A 24189-nucleotide genomic window follows, 5' to 3' on the forward strand; every position below is an offset into this window, starting at 1 on the left:
AACTAAATTTCTTTTCCTTTCCCTTCCTTATACATTTAGTATCTCATGCAATGATACTTGAGAAACACCTCACTGTGGTATAAAACCAAACACTATGTGACATCTGAGGGGGAAAATTGTCATCAACCAGGATTGTCAGGGACAACCTGATGAAAGGGGTAGCATGTGAACTGATGGCTAGAAATTCACCTAATGTCACATTGATTCAGGTCAATTCTAATAGACTTGTGATAGAGAGAACCATCTCCATCCAGAGAGAGGACTGTGGGGACTGAATGTGGTTCACAATATAGTATTTGTACCTTTTTTATTCTTGTTTGCTTGCTTTTTTTCTCTTATTTTTTTCCTTTTTGACCTGATTTTTCTTGTGCAGCATGATAAATGTGGCAATATATATAGAAGAAGTGCACATGTTTGACATCTGTTGGATTGCTTGCTGTCTAGGGGAGGGAGTGGGGGAAGAGAGGGAAAAAAACTCAGAACACGGGGTTTTGCAAGGGTGAATGTTGAAAATTGTCTTTCCATGAATTTTAAAAGCTATTATTAAAAAGAAAAAGAAATTCAATCAATTAAGGCAAGATTCTAATGTGTGACATCATGGTTAATGGGTGTTAACATAGCAAATATGTATTGTCTAAGTGGAAAAAGGGGTATTAACATACCTTTCCTAATCTCCTTAATCTTCATTTCCTATGGAATGAAAGAAATTGACACTAATGGGCCATCACTGTGTTTGTGTACTATCATATTGTGCTTCAAATCTCAAATAAATATGGTAATGGAATGCCCATTTATCGCACAATCTATGATCAATTAAAAATGCAGGTCACTTGAAGGCTGCCCTTTTGGCCAGAAACATTATGAAAGTAAACAGGTTGCAACATATTAATAATGGCATTCAAGGACTGGTGTAAAAGAATTTATCACTAAGATGGTTAAAAAAGAAGGCAAGCTAAGTTGATGGTGGTGGACAGAACAAGAATACAGACTGTCGTGTAAAAAAACCTTGCAAAAAGTCCCCGGATATTAAAGAAGTCATAGGATTTAGAAAGTCACAGAAATAAGAACTCCACTGGCTAAACCCATGTGTATGGGCTGTGCCCTATACCATCAGAGGGAGTGACCACATTGACGAGATCACAGATCTGTTCAAATATATATCAATTTCTATCCATCAGCTTGTACTTTCCAGTATATCTCACAGGTTTGTTGTGATGAAAATACTTTGTAAATCTGAAACCACTATGAAAATGTAGGTTATAGTGATCGACATGAATAAAATGTCAAAATCATATGCATTTGTTGGCAAATCTGGTTAGAAGAAGAGTGCTAGTTTACCTAGCAGAAATGGTTCTGTTCTTCTTAACCTCATCCCTCAACACATATACTTCCCTTCTCTGTGTTTATTCATTGTTCAGTTACAGGCTGAACTATATAATGTGTTTGCTACTGGAGCAAACCCTACAAGTCCTACCCCTGAGTATTTGCTAAGGCTCTTGGGCAGAGATCTTCCAACCCTGTGCATCACTAAACAGCATTAGACAGGTGGATCGTTACCTGATTTTTAAAGATCTCCAAAGATTGTGGCATGAATTAATGAGCCAGGTGAATTACAAAAGCAAAGTTAAAGTGATGTCTGTTTAACATTTTTCTCACACAACATTAGGGAGCTCCCCCATAGAGCAGTTCTGTGGCATTTATCTGAGTTGAGGTGAAAAGGGGTGGGAGATATTGCTAGAGGCTAAAGCAAATTATAAATGACTCTGGGTGCACTGACTCGAACTGCTTCATCTGAGGCAAGAAAAACTCTTGCCAAATGAGCTTTTCTTCTCATATTCTAGAAAGATTCCCTGAAACATGTAAAGTCCCAGGATACAACCCTGGAGAAGACCACGCATTTAGCTAAACTGACCAAAAATCTATCTCCTCTCCTATCTCCAGTTAGTGTGCCTTTTTTTCTCTTTCACTGTCTTTTTTCTTTTTTTATCAACTCTGTTTTTTCCCTGTGAAGGCTATCGACTCATTTCTTCCACCTTGCCCTGGCTGGCTGGCCAGTTCAGCACAAATGCACTTTTCGGAAAGGATCTTTGCTGTTGTGTTCTGCCAAAAGTTTAAAGTACCCTTGATAATACTGCCCATTTAGCCTTTATCCTCTTCTCAGATAGAGATTTTTCAGCTTGGGTCTAAAGTCTTTCACCATTAATTCAGATGCCTAAGGCTTGATTTCAGTGCTTGACAGTTAACATCTTACCCTGAGTACAAGCTGCTGCTAAGGGCTACCTCCCTGGAATGTCCTGTCAACCCTAAATTTAGCAAAGTGCAAGATGTGAGTGTCCTATTATTTTAGGAGGCCACACTGGATAACTTCACTTGCTTGCTCAAGATCTTCCATGAAAGACGTGAATCCTCACAAAGACCTCAGAGTTGTTAAAACTTCAAATCACTTGTTTCCAATTAGAGTTGGGTTACTGATTTAAATAATGGTTTAATGCAGTTTATCATCACAGAGGCTAACTAGAGAATGCGATCCCCCATCATAGAATGGGTCTATACCCTAAAGAATGAGTTCCTCAATCAAGCTGGAATTCTAATGAGAAAAAAGGATGCCCCACCCAATGCCACAAGGGATGGGTTGTGAAAAGGCTCTGCCATTTTATTCTATGCCAAATCACAGAGTGTAAGGATAGAATCATCTTTAAAACTATCTCATCTGATCTTCCGGTTTTACATATAAAGATCCTGATGCACAGAGAGGGAGTGTTATCTTCCAAAAGTGACACAGGTCTCCACAGTCTGTGCCTTAACATTTCACCACGCTGCCATCTGTTGTAGTAACCAACACCCTCTCCTCCTTTCCTTGACCCCCTACTTTCAAGTAAGTGTTTTCTAGATGCAGAATAATTAAACATTAGAGCTGGAAGGAATCTGAGTCCTGAAGAAATGTTACAGAAAGGGATAAGTAACATCCCAGGATAAAGGAATCTGAATAAAATAACCTTCCTGAATATTACCTTTTCCTCTCCCTTCTAACACCCCCCCTCCCAATACACACACACACACACACACACACACACACACACACACACACACACACCCTTTTCTTCTGACTGGGCAGTGAGGTTTTATAACAAACCTGAACCCTAAATGAATTTAGATGAATTAAATTCAACAATTATCCCATAACCCTCCTGGGTGCTCCCCTCCAACAATTCTGTTAAAACTATATCTCCTTTTTTCAAGTTATATTTTGAGATTTCTTTTTCCCTTAAAGACTGCCTCAGTTTTGTTTTTATAAAAGTAAAGATATAGGTGTTAGGAAGAAATCACAGAATTTGAAAGTTGGAAAAGACCTCAGGGATTCACCTAGTCCAGCTGTAACATAGACAACGAGGGGTCAACCAACTCCTGCTGGAGGATCTCCAAAGAAGAGAAATCCATCACTTCCCAGGCTCCACCATTCTCTTAAACTGCCCTCTTGGCAACGTCCATCTATTGCTCTTGCTTCTTCCCTCTCGGTCCAAACAGAACAAATCTGATCCTTCCTCCAGGTGACAGCCCCTCAAATATTTAAACATGTTCCTCTCCCCATCACCACAGCCAGTGACAAGAAGAAGAAACAATCAATGTGCCACTGCTAGTCATTTACAACAGAGGCTAAATACAAAGTGGAGAGTCCTATGTACAAAAATATTTACGCAGCACTTTTTTGTAGGAGCAATGAACTAGAAGAAATGCAGGTGTTTATCGATCGGGGAATGGAGGAACAAACTTGTACATGGTATATTGTCTTGCTGTAAGAAATGATAAACAGGAAGGATTCAGAAACACTTAGCAGGTGTGAGGCAAGCAAAACCAAGAGAACAATTTCTACAAGGAGCATAATAATGTCAAGGAAAACCCCATGATCAGTGCGGTCACCCAGTGTGACTTGGAGGACTGATGGTATGGAGAAGTGGTGCTGGATTTTAGGGGCAGAATCAGGGAATAAATTTGCAGACGGCGTGATTGGGTTTATTCCTCTTTGTTTCATTGTGCTCAGTTTTGTAAAAGGAGGGTTACCTTATTATGGCTGGGGACAGGGGAGCAGAATCTTTAGGAGGTGATCGTAGTATTAAAAAACAAAATATTTCTCCTAAAAGATGGATATGTCCTGAGTACTCCTCAATCCCCCAGGGATAACTTGAACTGGGGAACATTGATAGGAGGGATACTGTTCTTTTCAGACAGCTGGTGGGCAGGAGACCATTCTTGGGAAGAATTTTGGGAGAGTATGGGATGGGAGGAGGTCAAAGATGGGGGTGCTAGGGTCAAGTGTGGCTTTAAAAGTAATAAAAGGGGACTCTAGAAGGCCCCCCCCGCCTTCGCTTGGAGCCAGAACGTTGGTCCGTTTGAGGTAGTTTCTGCTATTACCATCCAAGAAATTCAAGGATTCCTCCTTCCCTAAAGACTATGAGTGCACCCCGCATGGCATGGGTTTTGGCAGTTGCCAGTGCCTGCCTGCTTTCCTCCCGGTTGGAATTGGAAATCATGAGTGTCTTTCCTAGCCCCTATGGTTCCGAGAGATAGCTTAGGGGCTCAGCTATACTGCCAATGCCTGGTCTTTCCACTGTTTGTTTATTATTTATTGCCACCTGCTGGCCAAAGGTATATCCTGCATGTCCCCAGTAGTCGGCTCGGAAATACAGAGAATGGATTCTCATAGAATCCAGGAAGGCCAGAAAATAAAGGAAAGTGATTTTTATTCTCCACATCTGCCTCTTGGTCACACCTTGAAATTCCCCAAAGAAACTCATCAGACTTTATAGACCTTTCTGATAAACTCGGGTCACAGGTATCACAATGCAAACTGTTTTTAACAAAAATCAAATAATTCCAAAAATCCTCTACAGAAAATACAATCAAGATGAGAATTTCTTATACATGTTTTTATATTTAATCTATTTATATATACATTACATGTTTATTTTTCCCTTTACAGACATATATTGTCCTGGAACCAATTATGAACACATTTAATGACTCCCCAAACCTGTTTTTTTAAATAAATAGGAGCAGATTTTTCCAAACCCCCAAACTTAGCAAGACCTCATGCTTCTCCTCTGATAATTCTGCCAAGGAAAAAGGCTTAGAAAAAGCCAAAGAAATATAGTCCTAGAGTCAAGACCCTCAGACCTTGTGGAATCCTTCCTAACATAGTAGATAATATTCCTAGGATCTCTGCCAAGGACTTAATTTTTTTTCCATTTGGACTAAATAATTGATATCTTTTTGGTTTCTGTTTTTCTGTTTTGCATTTGTCAACATAAAATGAAGCTCATTCTTATTTAGAAACATTATCCTAAAAATGGTGTGGGATGAGATGATACTGTCATTGAAATGACTGAACTACTAGACCCTTTGCAAAATGGAAGTTTGGATCTTTTCATCCCATTTTAACATAATTAAATGAAGCCTGATTTAATCTCTAGTACACAGAGTAACTTAGGAGGAACATAGGTCAGACGTAAGCAAGATGAACTTAATTTTTATTTTTAGATTTTGATGCAGTCCAAAATGTAAAATTCTAAAAAAATAAAAGGGTATTATAACTGTATAAATTTCATGCCTACTGGAAAGGTACAGTGCCAAAAAAAAAAAATTGGCTTGAATCTCTCCAGAGGTACAACTTCAAAAATTTCTCATTGTAGTGGGTGAAAAGGGGCTACTTCAAGGAACTACCCAAATAGACTAAGGAGGAGAAAAACCTCAAGCTCTACTAACCAGGACAGCACCCTAAATTAAGGACTCCAGCCTTGGGTTTCATTCTAGTTGCCATTTTAAAGTAGCTATTTTAGGCTAACAAATTCATGTGGGTGTGAATGGGCAGCTTGTAAATAGATCCTAAAAAAATTTTAAAGCATGCAAACATGCTTTCTTTAGATTTGGGGGAGAATGAGGGAGGGAGCTGTAGAAACTAAGCCCCTAAAATCAGAGCAAAGAGATCACACCTAGAATTAGTGACATTAATATTAACAAATAAAAAGGCCTCAAGTTCATATACATTTATGGAGAAATCCATATATTCTTTCAAGGAAATGCTGAGGCCAATTACCTAGCTTTTTATCTCCTTCCCACCCTCCAGACATTCATTCTTCTAGCTGCAAGCGGCTTTTTTGTTAGCCTGGGACCACGAAGATCATGGGCTTGTAGTTTTAGACCTTAAAGGAGTATGCTAAAACATACGGAAGGAAGCTGATAAGCCTGGCCTAGAGGAAAGGTTGGTTCTCCTGAATGCCTATGAACTAGTTTTTGTGGATGGAATAAGATACTGCATAAAGCCAAAGCTTGAGATGGGGAGTGGACATGGGCGAAGGAATTGAATTAGTGGATAGAAAGTGGTCCCCAAAGCCAAAAGATCTGGGTTCAAGTTCTTTTTCTGGAACTCTAGCTGTGTGACTCTGTGCAAAGACCAGGATGCAAAGACGGTATCTTTGTAGATAGACGAAGTTTGCTCATGTAGGAGTTCTTTAAAGGTCCAGTCCCTATTCCTTATAACTCTCTCTCTCTCTTTTTTTAATCCCCATCTACATAACCCTGAACCATAATGGTTTCCTCTGGTTGTTTCCCAGATCCTGGAGATGTCAGGTCAGATAATAAATGGTATATTCTTTTCACTTTTAATGTGGGGGCATTTCAGTATGTCTGAGTCTTCATGACCCTATTTCTGGTTTTCTTGGCAGAGATACTGGAGTGGTTTGCCATTTTCTTTTCCAGCTCATTTTACAGATGAGGAAACTGAGGCAATCAGGATTAAGTGACTTGTCCAGGGTGATACAGCTACTAAGTGTCTGAAACTGGTTTTGAAGTCATGAAGATGAGTTTTCCTGATCCCAAGCCTCATGCTCTACTCACTGCACCAACTAGCTGTCCCTAACTCTTGTTTATTTTGCTGAGGCAATTGGGATTAAGTGACTTGCTCAGGGTCATACAATGTTAAATATCTGAGGCCACATTTGAACTCAGGTCCTCCTGACTTCAGGGCTGATGCTCTATCCACTGCGCCAACTTGTTGCCCCTAACTCATTTATTATATGCTGATATAGCTAATAGTGAACTTAGGCTACATAATTATCCAGCCTAGACAATTCCAACTCAAATTTGGGGGATATTATTGGATACTTTGGTCACAAGCACTAATACTGAATGTTTAAAAGAAACATTGATAATTGCCCAATTTTCTCTTCTCTTTCTTTTGCAGCTTTAATGCTGGATAAAAGCTTTTGGAAGTAGTTACCCAATATTGTCCTCTACATTCTAATATGCCCACCCATAAGTTTGTGCTGTCATAGTACATGTATATTTACATGTCTATGTGTTTGCATTGGGTTTTCTACACAAAACCTTCAGTGTCATTTTCCATTCAACAAGCTCTTACTATCACTTTTATATTCTTGAGTGGTTCCATAGATGTAAATCCATTTTCAGAAGAGAAGCCCATTTGAGTTTCACCTGTCTATGTTGTCAGAAGCTGGGGGAGTTTTAAACAAACCAGGAATTAGAATTCTGAAAAGAGATCTGGAGGGCATCTCGAGGAAGGGCCTGGTGTCATATCTCTGTGCTCTGCCATGGGACTTCCAGACTGGAGAAGATAGTGTTTAGTCCTCTGTAGGTTAGTGCCTGTCAAGACCAATTTCATAGCTGAATAGATTGGAATGTTATTCTTTCTCTGTAGCCATTGTGGCCATAGAAAAAGAAGAAGAATTTCCAGGGCATCTCCAATTAAAACAAGGAGAAAACCACATACTCATGGATTATCCACTTCACAGGACTAAAAGTGTGACTGACTGTTTCATGAACCAGACACTGCCAATCACTGCCTCAGTTTCCCTCAGCCAACTCTGATCTTTTCATGACTATACCTCATAAATCATGATATGAAGATGTAAAGCAAAAATAGAAACAATCCAGTTAAAAGAATATGGAAGGACTCATCATGCCAAATAAACCTATTGATGAAACAAGGACTTTAACTCTCAGTTCATTAATAGAAATTTTATCATTTAAAACATACTGCTACTTTTGACTACTCTGGCCACAGATTTTCTTCAACTGAAAAAAAAAAAAAAAAAAAAGATTCCTACCTATTTTCCATAAAGAAATCTTTGTAGCAATCCCAGTGGAAAAGTCAAAAGTTTGACTTGAAAAAAGAAGCTACTTCAAAAGCATTGTCAAACAGAGGTGAGGGTTGCTTTAAAATGCATAAATTAAAGGGGTGTATGTTAATACACCTATAGGAAACTTTACATGGGGGCTATATCCAGAGGCGGGCAAGAGGATGTGTATCTGCATGTGTTGGGGAGGTGAATAAAATATACATTTAATAAAAGAGCAAATTAATCTGTTTATTACTTACTGTTTGGACTGCCTCTGTGTGTGCAAGTGTGTGTGTGTGTGTGTGTGTGTGTGTGTAGAAAAATGAAAGAAAAATGTAGAATTTTCTCAATAATAAAAAGGGAGTTGCACTGCGGGGCCCCTAAAGCTTGTGAAAAATTAAACTCGACGGATTCAAACTGTCCTATTTCCACTTCAAAAGAGAAGAGGCACTGAGCTCTTCCCAACTTATCTTCAAACGCCCAGCACCCTAGAAAGTTTCTTTAAAAAAAATAAAGTCTCCTGTTCCCCCAAGCACTGTACCGGTTACTGTATCCACTGTCTCTCCCTCTTCTAATTATACCCATGTGAGTCTATTAATCAACTTGTAAATTATTTAGAGAGTCATGCGCTATCTTCAGCTAGTACAAACACACTGCATGCAAAGACTTGCTGAAAACGCATAGAGGTCCCTATGGGTCTCTCTCCCGTGTTAAGACAGCTTGCAGCTCGCCAATACAGCGCCGTTAAAAAACAAGGAATAACATTCAGCTTTACCTCCTCAGATAGAAAGATTTACTTTGCCTTTCAACTCAGCAACTCTTTGCAAGTTTTTAACAAAAGAGAAAAGCTGGCCTATTGTCGAATCTTTAGTGCGCATTTAGTGATGAGAATATTAATTCACCGTCAGAAATGAAGGCTTTGGCAAAGCCGGGATCATTATCATCCTGGGGAGCCCATCTTTGGGAAAGTCCAATTTGGAAACCTTCATAATCGTTCCAAGTTAAAATGTTTGGTTTTTTGGATTGCTGTACTTGCAGCACAATAGCCGGTTCCTAGCACTGGTGGAAATTGGGAAACCCATTTCCCTTCTACTCCTCTACTCCATTGGCTCTTTCATAGTGGTACCACATTCATTAAGGACCTCTCTAGATGGAAATATCTAATAAATATTGGGGGGGAGAAGATATCTATTCTGGTTCCCCTCCGAGGGATTTCAAACACAGACATAGCGTGATCTGCTCTCTATGTGCACCAGGATCTGCATTCTAATGAGAAAAGCCATTATAACAACTAAATAGCTGTTTTCCCAACCAAAAATAAGTGTGTCTCTACAATATGCTCTGAGGAATTCAGAGATTTTTGTGATTGCCCTGCTTTGGATGAGAGTAAGGGGTGAGTCGGAAATATAGGGGATGTGAGGAGGTTTGGTGTAAAGACTTGTTGCAGCCTAGCCAAAAAAAACAAAACAAAACAAAAAAACCAAAAACAGACAAAACCCAACAAACCCATTTTGCAAAGGTATGAACATATTGAGAAATAGATAAGTCTGTGAAAAACCATAGCTTACCTCAAAAATTCCTGGCTGGATGAATAATCATTGGGGCATTCTCCTGACCTTACTATTCCAACAAGCTTGAGAGTATGCCTCTCATTAATAAAGACAAACATCTCACACACTCAGAGCAAAGACTTCAACCAACAAGGACAAGATATGCCTTTGGCTGTTTTTAATATCTTCCCTGAGCAGCCATTCTCCAGAGATGGCCAAGCAAAGTGAGGAAGAGAAAACAATTACCACAGTCTCAATGGAAGGCAACCTTTCTGAACTAAAGAGAAGATGAGGTGCAACTAATTGGACTCACGAATCTGAAGGTGGGGCTCCTACCTCCTGCCAGTGTCTGGACCGCAGTTTATGGGTGAAACTTTCTAAGGGGTAGCCGCTTTCTTTAGGTGTGGTGTTATTTGGTGGACTGTATTGGCTTTTATCCTCAGTATAAATACAGAAAAAGAATTTTCTGATTCAAGAACCCTCACTCTTCTCTAGGAAAAATCAGAGTTAGGAACAAAGCACCCTAAAACCAGCTAAAGCGTAGCTAAAGAGATGGCAGCCAGAGCAAATGTTTGAGATGAGAAGATGACTAGGACTCAATAACTAGGACATCATCTCCACTTCCAATACCAATTTATGATGTCAATAGTCCAGACATGCTGGAAACCTTTCAATGCCAGGAGCCTAATCTTAAGTGACATATAAACAACTGAGTACTTAATTCTACCCAACACCTGGAGTTGGTATTAACTCTGCACTCTACCACTGTAAAAGTGACAGAGATATACAGCTCTGAAAATTGAATGTTTTAAAACTTAATACCATTCTTCATATGCAGACCAAACACCTATTGACTTTAATGGGGATTGTCTGCATAAAGAGCATGTGCTTAAACCCTTGGGGAATAAATTTGCTATTCAATCTGCAGCTATAGTCAGAATAAGTTTAGGAGGTCAGACCTATATATTTTCAAAGCCTAGGACACATACATTCAACAAAATTTTTAAAAGATCAATTATCCTTCAAACACTTCATCCGTGTTGCTATATTCAAGGTTCTATAACAGAAGATTTAAGACAAAGTTAAGGTAGGACCTTAGGATTCTCTTGCTAAATAAATGTGAAGACATAGGTAAGTGGTAAAATCATTAATATTGTAGTTGATACTGAATTTGGCAGATGTTGGCAGTGAAGACCCCCCCAAAAAAGTGTAAGCAAGACTAGAGAAGCCAGAAAGGGTTTATAGGATCATGAAACCAAAACTGGGGTGGGGATGGGGGAGTAGCAAATCCTTTTGAAGAGGAGAATGTGACAACTAGTCCTATTCAGTAGAGGCAAAGTTAATGATATGGTGGTGGTGGTGGTGATTATTTTGTAGCTATCACTATCTATCTGTCTATCTGTCTATCTATCTATCTGTCTGTCTGTCTGTCTATCTATCTATACACAAATATTCATGGATGTATATTTACATAAATACCAAAATCAAGAATTTATCATCAAAGATAAGCTCCCAAGAGTTTATCACTTAAATCATATATTCCTATGAGGCCAGAATTTGATGAGACCTTAGAAAACAGAATTATTAGAATACAGAATCTAACAGTATCATTCATTCATTCATTCATTCAGCAAACATTAAATATTGTATCTTGTTCATAGCACTGTGACAGCTGTTATAAAAGTTTAGATAATGTACTATTTTTTATGCTTGCAGTCTAAAAGAGAGATAAGACATGGTTCCCAAATAACTGTAATATATAATCATTTTTGCATTCAAGAATAAAAAACAAAGCCTGAGCAGGAAGGCTGTTACCAATAGGAATAATCAGAGAAGACTTCATGGAGAAAAGTAGCACTTGGGCTTTAAAGAATGGGGAACTCAACAGTTGAAGACCATGGAAATATTTTAGGCCTGGGAACACTGTGAGCAAAATGTTTAGGGACAGAAAATAATCCAATACAGGATTAGGTCAGAGTTCTTGGGAGGTCACACTTTGAGATAAGATTGGAAAAGTAATACATAGGAGAGACCCTTGACCTTAAATGCCTTTGTACTTTCCTCAGTACGCAGCAAGGAGCTATTACAGATTTTTGAGCAGAGAATAGAAAGATCTTTAAGTAAGGAGATTATTTTAACAAGGAAGGGAAAGACCTGTAAGGCCCCTACAATGGTCCTGATGAATGTTAATGAGGGTCTGGATGGAGGCAGTGGAAATAGAAAGGAAGGATTGCATGCTAGATATTTCACAGAGATGTGATGTGCACTAGTGATATCAAACAAAAATAGAAATGAGGCCCACTACATCTTATGTTAGGCGTTGCAGGCTTCATATTTACTTTGCTTTTAAAATGTGATTTTATCTATGTTTTAGTGTAATTTTATTTTATTAAATGTTTTCCAATTACATTTTAATCCGTTTCAGGAAGTTTTTGGTAGTGTTATGGGATGCATGCAGCCCTTGGGCCACTTTTTTTTTTTTTTTAATATTTCTGTTTATAACACTGTGTAATGAATTATGTAAGAAAGTAAAGAACAAATCAAAAATTTTTTGATTGTTTGTAGGTGAACATTGCTGTTGTAGGGAAAAATTGTGAAGTCAGAAGAAGATCAAGTTATCAAGTCAGAGAGCTAGAAAATTTAAACAATGTTAAGACCATAAAATGTTGGAAACTAGAACACACAATGTTAAAAGTTGGAAGAACCCTTAGCAATCTACTATCACTCCCCCCCTTTATGTGTGAGAGAACTCAAACCCAGCTAGGTTAAGAGGCTTGTGCAAGGTTACAGAAGTCAGGTATCCATTGAGCAAGGCACTGTGTTAAATACTAAGGAAACAAAGACAAAATACAAACAGACCTTGTTCTCTAGCAGTTACAACTTGGACACAGGTAAGTATGGCACAAGAGAAATGAGGGAAAAGAAGAACCACCAACGGGGGAGATGATCGGGGGGGGGGGGGGGCTTCACAGTGCCCCTGCATGGATTCTTGAAGATGAGACTTCTGAATTACCTCTCTCAGTCTTCATACCTATTGTCAGTTCTTAATTTGAGAGCACACTGGCAATTTAAAACAGAGGCTGAGCAATCTCTTAACATGGGCAGGATCAGGAAGGATCCTAGAGTGTAAAAATCCATTGCCTTGATGCCTGTCCCCGAGCCCCAGAATCCCACAGGGGCAGTTAAAGAAAATTCATATGGGCCACATGGCTGTGATTTTAGGATTGAAGACTTGAGTAACTTCTTATCACCTAATGTGAGACGACCCTTAGGGCTGTCATGTAAGAATCCAGGGGAGAGAGAAATCTACTCTCAGGCAAGTCACTCCACTTAGGTTTCAATGTCCTCCTCTTCACAATGAGAGAATTGAACCAGAGGGTGTCTGAGATCCCTTCTAAGACCATATTTTAACATCGCTTCCAGTTCTAACATTCTGATGTGAGGATCCACAAAATATGGAGGAAACTTGAAATAGTTATGTAGCATGATCCATGAGAATAATTTAATTTGTCCATTTTTTCCATACCATAGTACTCTATGTACAGTGGATATTTAATAAATATACATTAAACATTATCGAATAATGAATGAATCAACTTGAGTAGCAAATCAGCTTGCCTATAGCAAGTATTCTACATTAGTGATGTTGTCATTGGTTAAATAGGTCAGCAATTTTCAGTCTGACCTTCTCTTCAAAACTTAATTCTATTGAGAATTGTCTTTTCAACTTTCTTCCTGAGTTAAATGGTAACAGAAAAGTTCCAAGCCAAACTGGTATTTTTCCTCTCCCTTCCTCCCCCTCTTTTCAGCACATAAACCTCTTTAGTTTTCTCAAAGGCTTTTGTGAGGGCCACTAATGAGATCATGTTAGTATTTACTAATGTAAATTCATTCTTTGTTATTCCTTTGAGAGGAGGATTAGTGAAATGACAGAATTTATTGCAACTGTTACTGAGATATGATAGTTGTAGTTTTGGAGCTTTAATTTTGTAGAGATGTACAAGTCTAAATAAACAACAAGCTTAGGGGCATATTTTTAGCATAGAACACAAGGTCTGAGGTTACCTGATTGCTACTAACATTTATGGGAAATGGTAGTTAACTTTCTTTGTGTTTCATTACAAAAAAAAAAAAATTATCCAACTGAAGTTAAAATTGAAAGAACTACTCTGGATTTGCTTTGGAGAAAATTGAGGGCATCTCAGAATTCCAGGACTGGAAGAGCTCCTCCTCCATTTTAAAGTAAAGAAACTGAACCCCAAGAATTAAAATAACTGACTAAAGGTTCTTCTAGAGTTTGGCAGAAGTGGAAGTTGAATTAGATTTCATGATGGTGATGATGATAACTAGCATTTCTGTACTTTGTTGTTTGTAAAGCATTTTACATTTGTTATTTCATTACAGATGAGGAAATTGAGGAGACTGATTAAATGACTTGTCCAGAATCATATATGTAGTAAATGTCTAAAGCAGGATTTAAAATCAGGTCTGCTTGACTCTAAGATCAGTAACACTAGGCAGCACCTGGCTGCCTCCAAGTTTACTTAATACTAAGCCTCCCCCTGCTTCCTCAAACCAAAGCAGTGTATGTTTATTGTAGTTTAAAACAAGTCACTTCACCAAGGCCAATCTATAGGAAGGAAGTAATTGGTAAATGGATCCATGGCAGGTTGAATTTTCTACAAGTATATCTGCAAAGAGGTTCATGACACTCATTAAATGAAGTGATATATTTTGGCAACCCCATCAGGGAGGTAGGTACGATGTTTTCTTAATTCACTATGACAATGAATTTAGTTTAAGGAGCTATCTACAAATAATCCCATGGAACCAACTTTTAATTCATACTCCTATATTGGCTTTTCCTCCCAAAGATAGTAACTTTTAAGATCATTGCCCAGACTCAATATCAGCCCCAGCCAGCCTAAACTCTATTCCCTCCCCCTACAATTTGCTTGTTCATTGCAACCATCTCACAATATCAAAAGTGTTTAAAATTTTAAATGGCTCACTCACTTGAGAGGGGGAAGAGTCAACGAATCACATCATTAAAATTGAGGATTGACCATGAGACCAAAGGTTTTTCAAGGACTTAGATATCAGTAGTTTATATATGGATGTTGAAATCTTTCATATCTCAATTATTACTCTGCCGATCTCACTGATATTCTAAAAATTTGAGAATCCCACAAGCCTGTGGCTTCTGATTTATTTCTTTTCTGAGGACTATGAGATAGAGTAGGAAATATACATATGTGAAATGATTTGTGATATTCAAGAACATAAATATCTATAAAAGATCTATATATATTCAAGTATGGAAGATGGAAGAGAAAAAAACAACAAGCATTTGTTAAGTGCCTACTATGTGCCAGGAACTGTGTTATTTTAATACCATATCTCTCTTCAATCCTCACAACAATCCTGTTAGCTGTTATCATTTCAATTTTACAGTTGAGGAAACTGAGGCAGGCAGAGGTTAAGTGATCTGTCCAGGGTACTCAGCATCTAAGACAAGTCTAAACTCAAATCTTTCTGATGTTAGACCCATTGCTCTTACTATTGCATTGCTTAGTCACCTCATTTATGTAAGACTTAAATATTTACCTCAGCTGTAAGGTTCTCATAATTAGACCCTCTCTTTTATAAACTGGTCACTGCAGCATTTTCCCCTAAATGGGTATGAGATACTTTGATAAACAGTTTGTCTGGATTTCATTCAGTTTATACTGCGCAAAGGGGAACAGGGTGAAATGATGCTCAAAAAGGAAGTTGGCAAAGGCCTTAAATGCCAATCTAAGAAGTTGATATTCTGTCTGGTAAGCAAGGGAGATCTATGCTCTTTTTTTCCTCAAGGCTGGAATGACATTGTGAGACGTGTACATTAGAAGGATCCTTTGGCAATTGTGTGAAGTATCCCTGTAGAAGCAAAAGGTGATTTCAACCTTCAAGACCATTTTGCTTGAGTTGTTTGTGTATATTTTTGTTTTTTAGTATTATATATAAAAGTTAAGCCACTTCCATATCATTTGACAGTTTTTGATCTTATTACTAAAGGAATGAGAACTCAGTCTACCTTGGAATAATACTAAGAAAAACAACCAAACATGGAAGCCTATATTCAGCAATGAATACCTTGACTAGATAAACACCATGATCAAGAAGGCAACGTGAGAGGAGAGAGAAAGGAAAGTCAAGATGAAAGGAAGGATTTTTTTCCTTGGTTCCATGGATGATTTGGAAAATATTACCACTTTTATGTTCAGGGTGACTTGAGAAAACATCTTACCCTACACATCTCTATTGTTATCTAAAAAATACATCGTTTAATTTTACAGAATTCTATTTTACTCTGTGAAACTCATCCTGAAGTGTGTAATCTCTGGAAAAGCAGTATTATTTTGGACTTTCTGTTGACCAAAACAAAACCAAAGCTTTCTTTGGCCAAAACATAAATTAACAGAAATATATCTGTTCTCAGAGATCTTTTTTTTTTTAAGTAGTAAAAAAACAAAAAGGGCAGCCCATTTTCAGAAATTTGCAATATTAGTTACTCTGTCTAGTGAAGAAGGAGGAGGAGAAGAAGAAGAAGAAGAAGAGGAGGAAGAAGAGAAGAAGAGAGGTAAAGATAGAAGAAGTTAAGGAAAGAAGAAGACGAAGTAAGAATGAAGAGAGAAGACGAAGAAGAAGAAGAAGAAGAAGAAGAAGAAGGAGAAGAGAGAAGAGATGAGGAGAAGAAGAAGAGATGAGAAGAAGATGAAGTTAGAAGAGAAGAAGAAGAAAGGAAGAATGTAAGATAGAAGAAGAAGATAGAAGAATGAGAGAATAAGAAGAAGAAGAAGAAGAAGAAGAAGAAGAAGAAGAAGAAGAAGAAGAAGAAGAAGAAGAAGAAGAAGAAGAAGAAGAAGAAGAAGAAGAAGAAGGAGAAGAAGGAGGAGGAGGAGGAGGAGAAGGAAGAGGAGGAGGAGGAGGAGAAGGAAGAGGAGGAGGAGGAGGAGGAGGAGGAGGAGGAGGGAAGAGGAGGAAGGAAGCGGGGAAGGAATAAAGGAGGGAAGGAAATAAAAAGGGAAAGAGAAAGAAATTGAGAGAAATCTCATCAAAAATTACTGATTTTTAATTAACCTGATGTCATATTAAAGAATGCACAGAAAACATCTGTCTACAATGTGCCCAACAAGTGGTCATCCAGCTTTTGCTTCAATTTAATAATGATGATGATGACTTCTTGAAACTGAGGAAAGGAGATTAAGTGACTTGCCTAACAGCATACAGTTAATAAGTATATGAAACAAAATTTGAACTCAGTTCCTTCAGACTCTTAAGTCCAATGCTGTATCCACTGTTTTTTAAAAATAGGAACTTCCTTAGGCAGTCCATTCCACTTTTGCACAACCCTAATTAAAAACAAAAACCAAAAACCTTTACACTAAATCCATAATCTTCCTTTATGCAACTTACACCTTGATAGTTCAAGCTACCAAATCATAATACATGTAATTTTCTATAACCCAAACTACAATAATAGAAAAACTGGGATAAAATCTTGGATGTGCATATTGGCCATCTCTCTTCTCCAGATTTCTTTCTTTCTTCCATTTTTTTTGTTTTGTTTTTGTTTTTGCTTTTTTTGCTGAGGAAATTAGGGTTAAGTGACTTGCCCAGGGTCACACAGCTAGGAAGTATTAAATGTTTGAGGCCAGAATTTGAAGTCAGGTCCTCCTGACTTCAGGGCTGGTGCTCTATCCACTGTGTCATCTAGCTGCCCCTCTTCTCCAGATTTCTTGCCACCAATGTGTGTGTGTGTCTCCATGAAAAAGGACAGAACTTTGAACAGTAAGAATTATCCATTTAGCAGCCTCCAGAGAGAGAGAAAAATTTTTAATTTCTTCTTCCTTTCTTCTGAATATGGGGCTGGGGACTCCAATAGCTACCTTTGGGCTTTCTCAGGGGAAGGAAAAGGATTTCTTATCCTTTTAGCAGCTAGAGAATGTACACTTGCCTAGGTGAACGTCGTCAGAGTAGACTCTCAAGGTTTTGGCAGCCTCTTCTGCTTTGTCTTTTGCTGCTCTTGTTTTTTTCCTGACCAAAGATGACTAAAATTGAGAGGGAGTTTTGAACCCAACGGATCTTTTGGGAGTTTTGAAAATCTTGGGTTCTTCAACTGGTTCCAGCTTCCCTGTAACTACTACAATGCTTCTTGGAAAAAAAGATGCCCAGTGAGAGAAGAATGAGGCAAAGCCATGTTTGTCAAAAGATAAAGACATTTTTAAAAATTGTTTAGACAGTTTTAGACAGTTCAGAACTGAGGTGAAAGTAAACCGTCTGTTCCTATCTTAAGTGTTTGTATGATGCTCTAAGGATTTCTTTTGTGGTGGAGGAATTAAATAGCTGTCCTATACATGATCAATCTACTTGTCCATGAATATCTTTTTAGAAAGGACCCTCTAAATTCTTCTTGGGATATGAGCCAAATCTAAACTTTTCTGAAAAATGTTCTCCAGAATTCTATTTTGGAGGATGGAGGCATAACAAGCCCGAGAATTTGAGAAGATCCTTCCTTTTCTTCTAGGGGAAGAGTTATAGTCCTCTCCAGGACTGACTATGATCTCTGAGTCCCAAGCCAGAATTCCTTAATTGAAAGACCATTGGGTCAGTTATACTAAATATCACACCTTGGAAGGGACTTTAAATGATCATTTTAGTCTCTTGACCTTTAGGCAAAAGAATATCTAATTTGCCTAAAACAGAGAGTCAAAAATCAAATTTCAAGTTCATAAAGGAACTATTTTTAAAAATCTGCTTAAAATAGGGACATAGTTCCCTTCCAGCATTATAATCAAAGTGTGCCACAGAAGAAAGATCACTGGATTAGGAGTTAGAAGACCCGGGGTCTAGGACAAACTCTGCTACTTCTAAGTCATTCTACTTTGTGAAATTTGGGGGACCTCCATTTCTCCATGAGTAAAAGGAGGGGGGTTGGCCTAAATAACCTTTAAGGTCCTTTCTGGTTCTAAATTCTGAATGTGATTAAGTTAGGAACAATCTACATTACTGCAAAGCAGGTCAGTGTCCATAAACTTGCCTCACTTGGGGATCCAACTTAAATGTATCCAGGAGCTACTCATGATTAAAGCATATGGATATTTATTTATAAAACAGCCTATCTCTAACTCACCTGGTTATCTTTCCCCATTGTGAACCCCCAGAGTATCAGTATCATGGATTATTTCTCATCAGAATCTGGAACCATTTGGTGGCTAGCAGATAATATGACTCACCTCGCATTTTCTTTTGAAAATATGGCCGTATGAGTTCTCCAATATTCGAATTGCTTGCAACGCATTCTTTCAGTAGTTGCCCACAGCAGACTGAGGGAAGAGAACAGAAAGACATAGGTTAAATTTTAAATAAGATGGAAAGAAGAGAAAAATAAGCCCCAAAGCTGCATGGGAGAAAAAGGTCACTGTGGAAGGAAAAAAATAAAAGGGCTTTTCTCGTATGAGAGTATGGCCAAGCAAAAACAAATATCATACAGAAACTGAGCAGCAAGAGCTGTGGAATGAAAAGGAATGCATTTGGTGAAGAACATATTAAAAATAGAAGGCAAGAGAAAAGACACTAATAAGATATGTCATCAAAATAGGAAATCCAGGAGGACCTAGTTTAAGCTCAGAATTACAGAGCAAAATTAGAAAGTCCCTGACTTCATGGGAACAAACAAAATATTCAGTTTGGAAATGAGTAAGCTCAGTTCTCTAAATGATGGGTCCCAAATACATTTGTGTTAATAATGTTTTTGTTGTTGTTGTTGTTAATAATGTTAATATATAGGAATTGTTAAGTGCACAAGAGCCAGGAAGTATCAATTGCTGATTATGGGGACTAATTTTTTCCATCAGCAAATTACTTCTAAGTCAGGGTGATCCCTGGTGAGTAATTTTCAAAATATGTCCAATGTTGTCATGTTTACACTGTTAATTTAAAGATGTAATATCATCTTTGGAAGCAATACCTACTATTAATAACAAAGAACATTTGGTTATTAAGTCGTATTTCACATTAGTTGTATTTCGCATAAGTTGAATCTTCTTACCTTTGCCAAACTCTTTTCAACTTGAACCTGAAGCAAATGGTACTAATGAAAATTACATGCAAAAACTGAGGACACCTTTACCAATAAAATTAGTTACCCATTATTTTGTTCATCAGTGAGTATGTAATGATAACTATTCTGTCCAATGTACAATGAACTTGCTGTAATAGTAATGAAATATGCTTCAGGATCATATTTCATCATAAATACCCTGGAAGTTTGAAGGGAAAAAATAAAGTGGGATTTGTAATGAAGAAAAGAAAGAGAGTTATTGTTATTGTGGTGATATAACTGTATTAATATCAAGTTAGGGGTTCAGAGACCTGAGATCCTTGTTAAGGGTCATGAGATGTGCAAGCTTCACAATTCAGCTCTTTTAATGGGGAGTTGGAACATTTGATCTTTAAGGTCTCTTACAGCTATAAAAGTCTGCTTTTGTGGCTTTTGATAAACAGTGATGGAATCTGACAATTGCAGAGGACCCATTCTCAGCTCATTTCTACTCCTTTCTAAAATGATGCTGGTTTGTGTTTCTGATCCAAATCCTTTTTTCCCCATGTCTTTGCTAAAACTCTATATTTGTATCTGTAGTCCACCCTCAGATACTTACTAGCTGTGTGATCTTGGGCAAGTCACTTAACCCTGTTTACCTCAGTTTTCTCATCTGTAAAATGAACTGGAGAAGGAAATGGTCAACCACTCTAATATCTTTGTCAAGAAAATTCCATTTGTGAGGTCATGAATCAGTTATAACTAAAATGACCCCCAAACAACAACCTGTACAATAATAAAAATTAACTGCATAAAAATGTTCACATTTTAGAAGCGGTATTTAAAGATTGTTAAGATGAATCTTTTCCATCTACCTACTTCTGGAGCATAATATGAGGTCCTATAAGATAGTAATCACTCAATATATCTACACTTTCTAGAAATTTGATCTTGCTGATTACCTTAGTTTTTAAGGAAATGGAGAAAATGGTTTGCTAATTAGTAAGTGAGTGTATGGAGACAAAACAAGGACTGGCCCAGAAGACAAAGTTTTCACCACTTATGACTCAGAAAAAATCCTTTTAACTTGCTAGAGCAACTCTGTATCTCAGCATAGAAATTCTGTAAATGTGTTAGCTATCTGCCCAAATCTTAGCTAGCTGAACTGTTTTACTTCTGTTTTCTTAAATTGATGAAGGACTGCTCTGTAGATTATAAAATTATAAACACAAATCCCAATTGTCCAAGATAACAAAAAGGCTTCTATTCCAACATGTAATCCAGAAATAATAGCATGAAAAAGAAAAAATTATGGTGGGTCAGTTTTAGCTTCTTTCTTAGAAAAATCTCACCAGTTAAGTTCATTTCTGTTCAATTAATTAATGGTGAAAAAATTCAAGTAAAAACATTACTGAAAGAAATATATTGCATAAGATAAAAATAGAGCACAGAGAACATAATATAAGGATAAACTAACGTTTCATTAATTTACTCATTTCACAAAACCTAGCATAATTGTGCTTTATCGGATCTTCATTCTTTATCTAATATGTTTGCTGTAATAACTCTGTACATGTACAGCCATAATAAAAAAAAAATTCAAATTACAAAAGCCTCTTTAAACCAAGAATGACTGCATTTGCTATTCATTTGTGACAAAATGCCAATACACTTTATTAATTGCAACTAGGATTTTAGTTATAAAAAGACAGGACTGAGTATATAAGCAAAATGAAATAGAGAACATAGTATCTAGACAAATTTGGCTTACAAAAAGCAACAGCCTATTACTGTAAGAAGGGAAAATAAAAATTTTGGCCAGAATACGTATCTCTACTGACCAAAATAATGGGTAACTGAGCAGCCATTCATTTTAAGTGAGCAAACACAGAGACACTAATCCTGGTTATTCTGGTGTAGAAAGTGGGGGGAAAACAACTTGAGTTTTAAATGCCTTTATGAGCAGAAGATCCACTAGAAACTTCCAAGAGTTGAAAATGGGCTGGGGGATAAAGGTTTTATAACAATATACTATCTTTAAAAATAAAATAAAGGTTGCTTCAGGGTTGCAAAGAGTTTGAGGCAGGGCCTTTAACTTTCACCAACTACATTGCCCTGTCTGGTGCTATTTCCTCTGACTTTCAAATCCTTTATGCTTTTTAACACATGCTGGCATCTAATGCCACCTGGGACCACCCTGTGAAAGGCCGGGAAAGCTCATTTCAATATTTTCTCTCCTCCTGGTGAAATATTTATTGAAATGATATACAGGAAAAAGTCTCCATCCAGTTCAAAAATTGTTAGCCTGTAAACACCACTCTGGACTGGGGTGGTTGCATGTTCTGGTGTCATTCAACAACAACAGAAAATCAATCAATCAATGAATGAAAAGAGAGTCCTTATCATACAAGGTCTACAGAAAATTCAAAGTATGAGGGTTATCTCTGGTGTATAATACATGAAAAACTACTACTCTAAAGGTTATAAAAATGATGACTAGAAAAATGTTCTAACTGGTTTGGACTTGTATATATGGTTTTATTTGGTAAAAAAAAAATTTATAGCAATATTTTTCAGGGGAAAAGTTATTCTGCTGTGATGTACTAACTGAAAAATTTTGTGAGCATGTAGCAGGAAGAAAAAAGATAAATGATTTTCCCCCTTCCTCCAAAAAAGTTGGAAAGGAGATATGAACTAGAAACTTACCATTGATAAGGCTATATTTCTGAGCAAGGAGAGCTGCCTGTAGACTTTTCCCACTGCCTGTGGGTCCACAAAGCAAAATCTTTGGAGTAAAAGGCGCATTCGACCGATGCTGGCTTTGGACATAGGTCAGAGCTGAAGAGAAAGGATAGAGGGATCATAAATTCAAGGTTCCAAATAAAAAGAAAACCATCTTATCCTTTGCCTTAATGGGAACAATTAAACTTTGTATCTCTGCTAAGTAGCCACCAGAGCAGCAGGAGAAAGTAATTATATTTCAGGGACTCTGTCCTCCATAGAAAGACACAGCAAAGGCAGAGGGGCAAAGAGGGGAGTAATTAATTTCAGGAGAAGCCGCAGAAGCACCCGAGCATCCCCCCCCCCTGCATTCTCTATAAAATACACTGGCTTCCATGGACTATTCTTTCCCACATGTTCAAAATACTTGTTATTGGTATGCAGGTTGTACATGAATGGCATCGCACTGTGATTTCTAAAAAATCAAACAGGATTGTGAACTTCTTCATGCTTTATTCCTATTATTTTATTTGCATGAAAGAGGGGTGGTAGGAAGCCCCCAGAATGATTCTGCTCTCCCTTGTCAGAATTCGCTTTTGATTTCTACTGATCATGTCTGGTATTAGATGGAAGGTTCTAATAAATTTATTAGTCCAAGGGCCTATCTCCTGGGAACTTCTAAAGGACGGCAGGATTTGTGAAGAATAATCTGTGCAGCTGCACTCCAGTGACACAAACTTGGTTTCAGGTCCCCAAAGGGTTGATGATCAAATAGGTCAGGGAGACGGTGAGGTTTAGCTCCACAGGACCGACTAGGGTGTGCATGGCATTTGATGAACAAAGAGAAATGGAAACACGGAGGTGAGATACTCCTGGAAATGAGGTGACTATCACAGCAGAGTGCTTCAGGGGCCAGGAGCTGTAAGAGAAAATAAGTGAGACCTCCTGAAACCAGAGGGACGAAAGCTGGGGAAGGGAGTCAGCTCATCAGTCCAGTGAAAAGGCAGACACTTTGGAGATCTAACAGCAGGCATTTTACAAGGTTGCAGGCCCCCCTGTTGAAACCACTCCCTTTCTCCTTAACCAAGCCTTCTGAGGAACGGGGACACTGGCTTTGCAGTCAATTTGGAATTGCAAAGACAATTAGACTGCAAGTTGGTGTGTAAAGACAATATATTATTGCCTTTGGTCCCAGAATATCTTCTTATTTACACGATCCTTCTAAATGGAGTTTTTGGATTCTCCCATGCCAAGGAATGGAAGGAGATGCAGATACCCAGATTTCAGGAAATGGGACACTTCAGAAGGGGAAGAACTGTTCCTAGTGTTAAAATTGTAGGAATTTCATAGTCAACAATCTTCACAGATCTATAGGATCCAGATGGGGACTCAGATTGAAACTGAGAGTCTAGAACGTTAGAGTTGAAAATTACCCCAGAGTAAAGAATGTTAGAACATAAAATATTCAAGCTGGAAGAGACTTTATACCAATGATTGCTAAATCACAGGACAATGAATCTGGAAGAGTTCTGAGAATAAGACTCGAATAACCTAGTACATAGAACGTTAGAATATGAAGCACTAGAGCTGGAGACTTTAGAGTACAGAGTGTTAAAAATACAGAATAGTGATTTTGAAAGAGCCCTGAGAATATGGAATGTTAGAACCTAGCAACTAAATGAGACCTTAGTCCATAGAATGT

At 37.8% G+C, this 24189-nt stretch overlaps 1 protein-coding gene across 8 annotated transcripts in view; it reads right to left on the reverse strand.

Annotated features, from left to right (window-relative positions):
• AK8 (adenylate kinase 8) overlaps positions 1–24189 on the reverse strand; it is a 151768-nt gene that overhangs the window by 62704 nt on the left and 64875 nt on the right. For all 8 annotated transcript variants that reach the window (XM_074293984.1, XM_074293980.1, XM_074293979.1 and 5 more), the window contains 2 exons: positions 22473–22604; positions 18961–19050 (listed from right to left, as the gene is read on the reverse strand). In XM_074293984.1, the coding sequence (XP_074150085.1) occupies positions 18961–19050; positions 22473–22604 (222 nt within the window). The remainder of the gene's footprint in view (positions 1–18960; positions 19051–22472; positions 22605–24189) is intronic.

Source organism: Sminthopsis crassicaudata, chromosome 2 (genome assembly GCF_048593235.1).
Source record: "Sminthopsis crassicaudata isolate SCR6 chromosome 2, ASM4859323v1, whole genome shotgun sequence".
NCBI lineage: Eukaryota > Metazoa > Chordata > Mammalia > Dasyuromorphia > Dasyuridae > Sminthopsis > Sminthopsis crassicaudata.